A 13,200-nucleotide genomic window follows, 5' to 3' on the forward strand; every position below is an offset into this window, starting at 1 on the left:
GCATTCTGTGCTGAGGTATATCGCCATAGATCTCTTAAAAGATTTTAGATTGAATGAAGATTTGACTGTGTCCCTGAGGTTATTCCATAATTGTGGTGCTCTGTAGGAAAAGGAGGATCGAGCCACTTTATTTTTGTATTGTGGTATGCTAAATATCGTGCTATTGGAGAGAGAGGAACATGACATTGGATTTAAAAAGAGCTGAACCTTCTGAATCTTATCTAGTGAACATAAATGTGGTGCAAAATTTCCTTTGGTATTGAAATTGATGTAACGCTAGAAAGGGAAAGCCCCAAGAGAAGGATGTTGGTGGCAAACAAACATTTCAGCCAATAATTCTGTGATCCTATATGTGAGACCCACTGCATTGCAACATGGCTCCATGACAATCAAAGTACTAACCTGTCAAGTGCTAGACTGCATTTTGCTGGTAATACTTACTAGTTGCACATATAAATAGTTAAACGGGAATGGGATTAATATTTTTTACAAATTCTCTCCAAAAGATGTTACACTGTAGTATGGGCCTAGTTGCCTCTGCTTTGTGTTCAATGTGCTCTTATCAGAATGGAAATCAGTTAAGTCACCTTACCATACATCAGGTGTTATGTTTATGGAAAACATATATTCTGTATAGTGTGTGTGTTTTTGTTTGTTTGTTTATTTGTTTCATAGCTCCTGATATTTCCATAACACCTAGATGGGTCATATTGCTGTACAGACACATATTCTTTTATCCTCATAACATTTCTTTTTCGGTCTGGTAACCCATAGTAACATTATGTGTGTGTGTGTGTGTGTGTTTGTTTAACTAATTTGAATATGTATAAACATTAGGCAAAGGACAAGGAATTGATTTGTTATAACTAACTATAATTTTAACTGTTTTTTTTTGTTTTGTTTTGTTTTTTGCTAGGAGGACCTGTTTCTAGGATTTGGATCGGATGAAGAAGTGAAGACTCGCAGTCCTTCAAAGTCACCCACAGGTTATAAAAGATTCAGTCTTTCTTCTCTTGTGCATATGTCAAAAATGAATTTCCATGTTTCTATCTAAAATGCATTTTGTTTTTATCCTAAATATTTTGGAATATAAGAAACTGAAGCAAATGGCAAAGCAGCTGGTGTCTATTAAACGGGATACTAAGCCCTTCTGTTTTGTCTTTTCCTGAATCAACTGTCACTCTTTCTTAAAGCTATGCATTGTTCTCATTAGACACTCTGCTGCAATACTCGTCTTCAGGGTATAATGTACAGTAGTCACTGAGCTTCTACGCATATATATGCTATCATTGGCTGTGTATTTGTGTATTTGAAAGACCTTCTGATATATAGTGGATTTTAAAACTATTCAGACTTCTCATTTTTTCCCTTCAATGTTCACTCAATACTCCATTGAGACAAAGCAAAAAACAGATTTGTGACACCACAGAAAAAAAACTGATATCGCCTTGACATAAGTGTTCAGACCTTGAACTCCTTACTTAGTTGCACCTTTGCAGTAATTACCGCCTCAAGTCTTTTTGGGTATGATGGAATAAGCTTTGCACACCTGGATTTGTGTAGTGTATGCAATTCATCTCTGCAGATCTTTTCAAACTCTGTCAGGATGGATAGGGACTGCCGTTGGTGTGACAAAAACTATGTATTTTATTCACCCAGTTACTTTCCTTGCGTTCAGTAGATGGATCTACCGAACACAGACCCACCCCCCTGGCTCATTAACTTCAAATAAACCACTCTCTATGTGGCCGCAGTTCGTATAATCAAGCAACACGTGCTGGAGAAAACGGCGGCCATCTTGAAAGCAGGCAACGGGACTTGGTTGTCGAGTGTCTGGAACCATTAGCAAGATTTCATATGTCTTGCAGTGAGAAGATCCTTCCATCTGTCCAGTCTGCCATAAAGGCCAGATTGGTGGAGTGTTGCAGTGATGTTGGAAATCACCCAGAGTGACCATTGCGTCTGGAGAACATCTGGTACCACTCCTTTGATTGCTGACTTTGGCTGGTTCCCCAGCTCTAGGAATAGTCATGATTGTTCCAAACTTCTTCCATGTAAATTGTTTTAAAGGCCACTGTGCCTAACCTTCAATGCAGCTGGGATTTATTGTGTATCCTTCCCCCAGGTCTGTGCCTTGACACATATGCATTTCCAGATTTGAGACCATATATAGACGTACGTGTCTGCTTTGCCATATTATGTCCAAACAACTGAATGTGCCACACGGGTACAAGTGGGGAAACCTCTAAAAGATGATCTAGAAAAATAGGATATATTGGAGCTATATTTCAAATGTCATAGCAAAGGGTCCGAATACTGGCAATGTGATGTTCCTTTTTTTTTTTTTTTTTTCTTCAATTGATTTTGGAAAGTTTTAAAAACATCTGGATTTTGCTTTGTTGTTTTGGGGTATTGCGTGTAGATTGATGTGAAAAAAAATAATTCTAACATAAAAAAAAGTGAAAAATGAAAGGGAGTTCTTTTTTTAAACGTGCTGTATGGTCCATCCATGGTGATTTTTTTGTAAATGGTGATTACTGGGTATTCTTGCCTTGTTCTGGAAACGTGAGTTGAGCAAGATCCATTCTAGCTGAGTAGTATTCTCTCTAGATGTGACATATTTTCCATATATAGTCTTAGTTGCACTATATTAGACCAGTTGCATTATTATAGAACACTATAATGGTCGATGTAGACTGAATTACGTCGCTTTGCCATGACATACAACCTTTACAGAAAGAGTAAAATAAAGAGTCACCAAAAAGGAATTACTTCCTTTCGGATAGATAGGAAGGTTTAGATAATGGTCTCAAGATAAGTGTGTAACTTCTCAAATCCCAGTAGATCAACCCACACCTTTGGCTGAAAAAAAGATAAAATATAGAATAGGAATATCAAAGAGAAGAAATCAAATTGCTGCAACCAGGAGATAGTTACTAACACTTACAATTTATAAATGGGTTTATTTAAAACCCCAATGTTTGAATCAAAAGTTTGCAGAAGTGGTAGGTCTGATAAACAATGTAACAGTAATTCGGTAACAGTTACAAACCAGTGAATATATATATATATATATATATATATATATATATAAATTGTATCAAGTGATGAAAGTTATGATGATATCAGTCCTTAATATGTTTAAGAAACCATAAACAAGCAGAACAGTCCTAATGAGTCTTTTGAACTGCATGCTCCCGTTTATGTACGCCTGAAATCCCTTCTATTGAAGCAGCTGGGAAAACTAGCCAATGGGAGCAAAATATTACTCTAGTAACACACTGATATTATTATTAATAGTATGGTACATATAAATGATATTGCAATCCAATGTGTGAAAAAATGTCAGTCACTATGACAATATCGATGTAGAAATGTGTAATAAACTTAAGATGCAGCCTTACGCATTTCGTGATGATCTGTCACTTCAGATGAGTGCATCTATCATCTAAAGCTGGATATTTATACACTTTAGGCATTCAGTTCATATTAACCATTTGATTACTTAATTCTTATACCTCAATACATGTTTACAGGTAAAATGTAAATCACTTAAAAACATTTAGTAGTCAAATTATTACATCTAAAAATGAAAAATAAGAACAAGTAGAAATAAAAAATAGAATTAGAAATAAAAATAAAGAAAGGCTTTCTTGAAAGTGCCCCAATATTTAAAATTGAACAATATACTTAAAACACTTAAACATAGTGAGAAGACCTTTTACAATCATCAATTACTAATCTTGGTACATACTCCTGTATAAATCATAGATAAGCAGAAGCTTACTTTACATATGTCAAGATGGATCAGAAAATTCAAAGCATACATCTTCATATTATATATTCGTATAGTCTTTCTATAATATGGATGGACGGGGAAAATAAACTGATAAAACAAAATAAAGTATAAACAGACTATATAAAAAGCACCAAAAATGTCATTTCTTAGCAGGAACATAATTATGTTTTGACTTGTACAAATACAAATATGATACATGGTACCATCACTACTTCATAATCATATGGAAATATCCTAGTTAAAAAAAAATAAGAATAATAAAATATATAATAAGAAATAATAAAAAATTGAAGTACAAAATAATTGTGCAATTCTTAATTCTAAAAAAATACTGGCCTAATAATAGAAGAGATATAAAATCAGAAGGGAACCAGAGAAAGAAAAGGAGAAAAGTGACAAAGAAAGCCGGCTTCCCACACTTTTGTGCCGTCTGTGATTGACTTTGATTTTAATATATATATGTATATATATATATATATATATATATATATATATATATATATATATATATATATATATATATATATATATATATATATATATATATATATATATACACACACACACACAATTACATATTTTTATAGAATAAAATCTTTTTTGATGAACAATAGGCTTCTGCACGTTATATTATAAAGGCCAACGGCTGGTGTTGGACGGATAGCGTTGCTGGTTACTAACTGGATTTATATGTAGAAAAGTTTATTACACATTTCTACATCGATATTGTCATAGTGACTGACATTTTTTCACACATTGGATTGCAATATCCTTTATATGTACCATACTATTAATAATACTATTAGTGTGTTGCTAGAGTAATATTTTGCTCCCATTGGCTAGTTTTCCCTGCTGCTTCAATAGAAGGGATTTCAGCCGTACATAAACGGGAGCATGCAGTTCAAAAGACTCATTAGGACTGTTCTGCTTGTTTATGGTTTCTCAAACATATTAAGGACTGATATCATCATAACTTTCATCACTTGATACAATTTATATATATATATATATATATATATATATATATATATATATTCACTGGTTTGTAACTGTTACCATTACAACTGTTACTGAATTACTGTTACATTGTTTATCAGACCTACCACTTCTGCAAACTTTTGATTCAAACATTGGGGTTTTAAATAGAGTTGAGCGAACCCGAACTGAAAAGTTTGGGTTCGTACCGAAAATTAGGTTTTTTGGACCCCGGACCAGAACACGGACATATCGCTGTGTGTTCGGCGATTTAATGGCGTGTTTTCAAAGGCTGCAGGGTAGCCAATCAACAAGCGTTTGACTCGTTTGCCCTTAGAAGCCATCACAGCTATGCCTACCAGTGCAGCATGTGACCCAGCCGCTATATATAAGCTGGAGTCGCGTAGCGCCTCACGCACATGCGGTCTTATTAGTGTAGGGAGAGAATGCTACCGCCAATAGGGACAGCTTAGGAAAGAATTCTGCAAACTAGTACATTAGTGGGCTGGGGTGCACTTCATATCTGAGAGTCAAATAGAATCGTCAAATACTGCAGTCACATTGCAGTTTTAAAACGTAAACATTTTTGGGGTCCTAAACTGCTAAATAGTATTTTAATGGGGTGCACTTCATATCTGAGAGTCAAATTGAAGCGTCTAATAGTGCGCTTACAGCGCAGTGGAAAAATTTTTTATTTCCTGGGTGCTAATCTGCTAAATAGTACATTTTGGGGCCTGTTCTTCATATCTGAGAGTCAAATTGAAGCGTCTAATAGTGTGCTTACTGCGCACTTGTAAACATTCTAATTGTTTTGCTGCTAATCTGCTAAATAGTACATTTTGGGGCCTGTGGTGCCCTTCATATCTGAGAGTCAAATAGAAGCGTCAAATAGTGCGCTTACTGCGCAGTGGTAAAGATTATAATTGTTTTTCTGCTAATCTGCTGCTTACATTGGAGTTTTAAAAAGTCAATTTTTTGGGGGGGATCTAAATAATCTATTTGGGTCGTTCACTTCATATCTGAGAGTCAAATCGAAGCGTAACTTTTATTCAAATTTGCTACATCGGTCACTTGTAATATTGTTACACAGATCTAAGTGATAGAAAACAGATTGATATTTTCTACACTAGAAACTACCAGATAACAAGCTGCTATATTTAAACCAGTGATCAATAGCTAAGAGGTACTTCAACAATATTGTAATTCTGGGGCAATACCCTCACAAGTCAAACTGAGGTCAGTTTATAGGGAAAACTGTTGCCTGGAGGAGATTCTAAAACAATTTCCATATGTCCTTTGCAGACTTTACATGCTGGAAAAACACAGGTGCCAACTGCTGTGGCTTTCTGCAGTGTGCATACCGGCAAGGAGGGCAGGGTTGAGGAGTGGGTGGAAGATGATGTGGAGGATGATGAGGTCCTAGACCCCAAATGGAATCAAGGTCATGTGAGTGACGTGTGCAGTTTGGAGGAAGAGGCACTGGTCGCACAGAGGCACCAGCACAGCATAAGAGGGAGCAGGGTGCAAAAGTGGAGCGGCCGTCCCCTAGCGCTAGTCGGCATGTATTAGATCGAGAATTACCAGTTATCTAAGGAATACATTTAGCGATCAAAGGATCAATAATAGAGTTGAGCAAACTCGAACTGCAAAGTTCGGGTTTGTACCAAATTTAACGATCCACTCGTAGTTTCACAGTCAGGTGACCGGTTCGGTGACCGGGACCCAGTATGCCTGATGTTGAAGTTAGGAGTCACAGTGTGGAATGGATTAGCAGGGTCTGGTGCAGGGTAACCGCACGCCCCCTGGTGTTGAGCACCAGCGTTTGTGCGGCCACATACCAGGACCCGGATGCAGCTTCAGTAAAAAGAGCACTGGATACCAGAAGCCATCACCAGACTGATCCTCAACTTGGAACAGACTGTGACATTCACTGTAACTGCTGTGCACGCTTTTGGCGTTGTCACCCTGCTGCTGCTCGCCTGTCTGCGCTGCAGCGTAACTTCGGCCTTCCCACTCACCGCCTCATGAGACTGTGCGAGCAGCAGCAGGCGATAGTGGAGTTTCAGCTGCAGCACGCACGGGTCAGTGGCTCTGCACCAGACTTCCCTCCAATTGATCAGAGTTAAAGGATTTCAAGTGGACTCATTACAATTACAGGGCCTCTAAAGAGTCCTGTATTATGTCGTCACTACCTTCCCACGTCAGGAGTGGGTCATTTGCGCGCCCTGCTGCCTTCCTTGCATATGGTAGCAGTTTCTCAGGGTCCCTGTACGGAATGGAACCCTGATTCCCCGTTACCCGTGGTCACCATGGTAGGCGCAGAAACGGGCATCGAAAGTTGATATGGATGACATCCGCATGCAAAGTCGCCGCCACGGGATGTGCGATTTGCCCGGGGTTCTCAAGAGTCAACAAAGTTCCTGCGCAACTGTCAACAGCTACTCTGCGGAACAGAGTTGTCTTTTTTTTAATATGTCCCAATATTTATGGGGCTACCCCAATTAATAAATATATATATTATAAAAACAGTGTTGGCTACCTCATCCTCCTCCTCCACCACCTCCTCAACCTATGGGTCACTTAGTATAAACTAGGTAGACATTAGCAGAGGCCTTTTCTCCATGCATCAGGACTGTAAGAAATGCACCGCAGGCCGCAAATGTCTCTTTATTTGTATGTCCCAATATTTTGTGGGCTACCACAATTAAAAAATAAAATAAAAAATACATAAACAGTCTTGGCTACTAGGGATTGACCAATATGGATTTTTTAGAGCCGATACCGATATTCTGTGAACTTTCAGACCGATAGCCGATATAATTTGGCGATATTCTGTACATTTACCATTTTGGAAAATAAAAACTATTTCTAAAGGTAAATGCACAAAATATACATGCCACGTGTAGTAGATGCAGTGTGTTTAGACAGGGGAGCTGTGTGTGTTTGTGTAGTGGATGCAGTGTGTGTGTGTAGTGGGTGTAGTGTGTATTTTGTGTGTATTTGTGTAGTGTGTGTTTATACAAACACACACACTCCATTATATAGTTTACTCACTCATTATATAGTTTACTCACCTCCCAGCAGCTCCTCCAGCTCCCCAGTGTAAGTCTCGCGGCCAGCGTGCCGTGCAGAGCGTTGCCATGGTAACCCGTGGCAACTCTCTGATGGCCGTGGGTCTCGCGAGACTTACACTGGGGAGCTGGAGGAGCTGCTGGGAGGTGAGTAAACGCTTGCTGACGGCCCCCCCAGGACCGCCGGGCTTGTAACGGCGGTCCTGTTATATGTTATCGGCAATATCTGTATCTGAATTGGCCGATACTGATATTGCCAAAAATACCACATATCGGCCGATAATATAGGTAAAACCGATAATCTGTCGATCCCTATTGGCTACCTCATCCTCCTCCACCGCTGTTTCCACCTACATCGCCACGGTCACCGCCTCCTCAACCTATGGGTCACTTAGTATAAACTATGTACACAATAGCAGAGGCTTGTGAAGACCTTTTCTCCATGCATCAGGAGTTGAGCTCAGTTTGAACAATAAAAGAGAATACCCTGCACTCCAACCCTCTCTCAAATGGATAATTCTGGTGATCCTCCTGACAGCCATGCTTTAGATTTTGATTTATGTTCTTCCAAAGCTAAAATCAAAGATTCCATCTAGAGCTATTTTATGGCTCAGCTGTATTTTTAATTCTTAGGTTATTTTAAGTGATTTCCCTATCCACATTTGTTTGCAGGGCACTTGTCCTACTCTTACCCACATTTTACTTGCGTTTGCAGCTCCCTAGCGCTTTCCAGGAGTTTTTTAGAGGCATTTTTGTGGCCAAAAGTTCGGGTCCCCATTGACTTCAATGGGGTTCGGGTTCGGGCCCAAACCCGGACTTTTTTTCAAAGTTCTGCCGAACCCGCTGGACCCAAACATCCAGGTTTCCTCTCAACTCTAGTTTTAAAAATTGTAAGTGTTAGTAACTATCTCCTAGTTGCAGCAATCTGGTTTCTTCTCTTTGCTATTCCTATTCTTTACAGAAAGAGATTGTTCACTGTTTTGGACCTATGAATTTCAGACACTCTTGCTTCAGCTTGGTATCCTTCAAAGAAATTAATTTTAGGCATTTATTTGTCAATTGTTGACCATGAAGGTTCCATTCAAGAGATGAGTCTGGAGACACTTGAACACATATTCTGTCTTATTGGTTTTCTAGGAAGTTGATCACTTTAAAAGCAGATTTTTCCTTTTGGAAACATCATTTTATCTCACTAGAGATTGCAAATTAAGTGCATCAAAAGACTTTTTCTAAAATATGCCACGTCATCAGAAGGAAAGGATTTTTTTTTTTTTTTAACCAATTTTCTCTAAATGGACAGCAATGCAGAATGGACTGTTTTATCTGTTAGCACATTAATTTCCTCCATCATGCCTTCTAATACACACCTTAACCCCTTAAGGACCAAACTTCTGGAATAAAAGGGAATCATGACATGTCACACATGTCATGTGTCCTTAAGGGGTTAAGGTACACTAGAGGCACCCAGAGCACTTCATCTCAATGGACTTTACTTCAGTGTTAAGCCATTAAAAAAAACAAAAAACTGTATACCACTTAAAGGTAAGAGGACACCGGAGGGCTCTGGGCACCATAACCTCTTCACTGAAAAAGTGGTTTTAGTGCCCAGAGTATTCCTTAAAAGGAACTCTTTAGGTATCCAGACTTTATCTCGATGTCTTGTAAACCCAGCAACTGAGAATATTTTCATTTTGCAGCAACGGCAATGTTTTCCTTGCGTAATTAACGCATCTGTAATTTTTAATTTTTTTTTAGGAAAACCATCACTAGAGCCACTTTTGCAGCTATTGAGATCCTTGCAATGCTTCTCTATGGGGACGCATTGGGTTGGCTGAGATCATAAGTTTTGATGATCTTAATGAGGGTGATGGAAAGGTAGCACAGAACTTGCTTTGGAATGTAAGGTTAGACAAACTTACCATTTAAACCCCTGCAAGGTGGTAGTTGACACCTACATAGGTAGGGAACACTACATAATTAGAAATATATATATATATATATATATATATATTTGTATTCCTAATACTGTAGTGACCCTTCAGGGTAAACACTACATTGGAGAAAAAACATGATTTCTGTTTCTCCTCCTATAAGTACAGTGTTCCAGGACAGAAAATGACACAACTTAATTAATATTTAAGAAAGAACCAATTTAGAAAAAACAAATTCTTAGGTTAGAACTAAATACAAAGTACTGATGTCTTCTTTTTGGTTTTCAGACATCACAAACACAATTTGTTTTATCATATTTACATATCCCTAACTGGGTTAATATGCTCTGTCCTGTGTATGCTGTTTCTATGCTGACTAAAAGGTGCAGAGTAGAGAAGAAAAGACGGTGTTCTGATTTCTATTCAATATTTACCTTGTCAGAACTGGATTATGTCATTTGCTAAATCTTTGGACCAAATGTTACAAGATAATGAGTAACATTATGGTTAACACAGGTTATAGGTGATTTTGCAAAGTAGTGTACATTTTAGAGAAGTGACAGTTCCCCTTTAAACCACTTGGTTGTCAAAAAGTGCTTCACCGCATCTTGCAAGCAGTACATTAAATTGTAGCTTTTCTTTGTTGTACAACTTCATATTTGTATTTTATTCTCTTTTTAGATAAGACAACCCCAAGAAAACCTCGTGGTAGGCCCCGTAATACCCTGAACAGGAGCTTTGAAGCTTCAACCATCCCCACAGAGAATCTTAGCACTTCAGCAAATAAACATGAGGTCAGGCCTTTAGATAAAGCAAGAAAACCAGAATACAAACATGAAGAGAAAAGACGAGGTAGACCTCCAGCACAAGGAAGTGTCAAGTTCAAATTGGCGCAAGAGAAAAATGTCCCTGAGCCCACAAAAGCTCCCCGTGAGAATAAATCAAAGAGGAGAAAACCTTCAACCACATTTCAACATGCTACCAAGATTAAGAAACTTCGAGCAGTTAAATTGTCTCCACTTAAGTTCAAAACTAACAAATTACACCTGGGTAGAAAAGGTGGTGTTCCTGTTGTCAGACGGCGTGGACGCCCCCCTTCCTCAGAGAGGATTAAAGAGGTACCTTCTGTTGTTCCAGTAAGGCAGTCTCAAGCTGAAAAAACCCAGAGGAGCCGCAAGGAAGACTCCCCGCAGCCATCAAAAGAGGAGAGCAGAGTGTCCGTTCGACAGAGTCCACGTAGGATGAAGCCAGTGAGAATAATCCCTTCCTCCAAGAGGACAGATACCACCATTGCCAAGCAACTTCTTCAGAAAGCTAAAAAGGGGGCTCAGAAGAAGATGGAGCTAGAAGCAGCAAAACTTCAGGGGCGCAAAGGTGGCACACAGCTCAAAAACATACGCCAGTTTATAATGCCCGTGGTAAGTACTGTCTCCTCTCGCATCATCAAAACACCACGAAGGTTCATAGAGGATGAGGACTATGAACCTCCTATCAAAATCGCTAGGCTAGAAACTGCCACCAACAGTGGACGTTTTAGTGCTGCTTCCTGTGGTTCCAGTGAGAAATCAAGTGCCGCCTCCCAACGATCTTCTCAGGCCACCTCAGATGACTCACGCTCTAGCAGCCCAAGTGTGGACACATCAACAGAATCTCATGCTTCAGAGGAGACATTGGCTATTAATGAAAATCAAGGACTGGTAGCAGACACCCCACTACCCACCCCTCAAGTACCCCCAGAGAGCAATGGCTGTGGCACAAGAAGTAGGAGGATTCCTGTCTGCAATAGAGCCTTTAGTTCCAGGCCTGGGAAAAAACTACTCTCTCAGCCGTCTCTTCAGCAGCCATCTACATCACCACCACCACCCTTGTTAAGTCCCCCTGCACCTTTACAATCTTCTGCAAATCTCTCTGATCATACACCTTGGTTAATGCCTCCTACAATCCCTATGGCTACTTCCTTCCTCTCTGCCTCACGCATGCATGAAAAGCGAAGGTCTATCCTTAGAGAACCAACCTTTCGCTGGACTTCTCTGAAACATTCCAGATTAGAATCTCAATACTTTTCCTCTGCCAAATATGCCAAAGAAGGACTTATTAGAAAACCTGTCTTTGACAATTTTAGACCACCTCCTCTTACTCCTGAAGATGTTGGTTTGGCATCTGCCTCTGGATTCTCTTCAAGTGTGGGAGGTCCTGGGAGGCTATTTTCCCCACTCCATGCCTCTGGAGGTCGGTTTGATCATAAACGGAGCCCTATTCTCCGTGCACCCAGATTCACTCCTAGTGAAGCACATTCCCGTATCTTTGAGTCTGTCACACTCCCATCCTCTGTGTGTCGTTCAGGTGGAGCGTCTTCCATATTAAGTATGTCTGTTCGAAGGAGAAAAAGGAGAGTTTTTAGCCCCATCCGTAGCTCTGAGCCTCGTTCCCCATCTCACTCAATGAGGACACGGAGCAGGAGAGTGAGTAGCAACATGTCCTCCTTCACATCTCAGTCAACATCCTCTCTTTCCAGCATCAATGTCAGCCCTCTCTCAGTCAGTGCCTTAAACCCTAGCTTCTCTCTTTCTTCCACTTCAGTTACACCAGTTCCTGGAGATTCAGCAGAGAAAACACAAAAACCCAGAAAGCAAGCCAGTACTGCAGGGGAGCCATTCTCCACCTCTTCCAATAGCTCTACAGCTCTCTTCAACTGGTTCCCTTCCAGTCCACAAGCAGAAAGAGGGAGGAGCAAGGGAAGGGCATCCGAGGAAGTGCCTAAGGATAAGGACATGGAAAGGAACAGGGAGAAAGAATTAGAGAAGGAGAATTCACGTGACTCTAGGAAGGACAAGAGAAAAAAGGGCTTGGGGGCTGCATGCAAGGCTAGCAAGGAAAGCAATGCTGAGGGAATTGCCACTACTACCACACCTGGTAAGATTCATGGTAAGAAGAAACCTGCTGCAACAGAGCCTTCCTTTGACACATCTCCAACTGTGGTGGAGTCCACTCCAGCAAAATGCAAGGTATCCAGGAAAGGACGGGGAACTTCTGAAAAACCTGACCTGGATAACAATGCCAAACCTCTACCCACTGAAGCACCAACACACCAACCAGACCAGCCTGTGAGTGCAGTCAAGACCTCTACTACAGCCATCAGCTCTATGTTGGCCCAGGCGGACAAATTTCCAGTTTCTGACAAACATGTGGCCAGTCTCCTGAGGAAAGCCAAAGACCAGTTATGCAGGATTGAGAAGACGAAGTTCTTGAAACGGGCAGACCAGCCCAAAGCTCAGGTGCTTAACTTTAAGGCATTTCTGGGGTGGATAAATGGTGGGGAGGAGTTCTGAACTTTGTTGGTGCATTGTAATTATGTTTGGTGTATGCCTTTTTAATTGTAAATCTGATACAACAAAGGAAACAAAATAATATAACAATAATAATA

At 40.0% G+C, this 13,200-nt stretch overlaps 1 protein-coding gene across 3 annotated transcripts in view; it reads left to right on the plus strand.

The window, feature by feature from the left end:
- Positions 1-13,200, plus strand: part of KMT2A (lysine methyltransferase 2A) — a 101,096-nt gene that overhangs the window by 30,010 nt on the left and 57,886 nt on the right. For all 3 annotated transcript variants that reach the window (XM_063435906.1, XM_063435907.1, XM_063435908.1), the window contains exons 2-3: positions 917-986; positions 10,458-13,051. In XM_063435906.1, the coding sequence (XP_063291976.1) occupies positions 917-986; positions 10,458-13,051 (2,664 nt within the window). The remainder of the gene's footprint in view (positions 1-916; positions 987-10,457; positions 13,052-13,200) is intronic.

The sequence above is a fragment of the Pelobates fuscus genome, chromosome 11 (genome assembly GCF_036172605.1).
Source record: "Pelobates fuscus isolate aPelFus1 chromosome 11, aPelFus1.pri, whole genome shotgun sequence".
In the NCBI taxonomy this organism is placed as follows: Eukaryota; Metazoa; Chordata; class Amphibia; order Anura; family Pelobatidae; genus Pelobates; species Pelobates fuscus.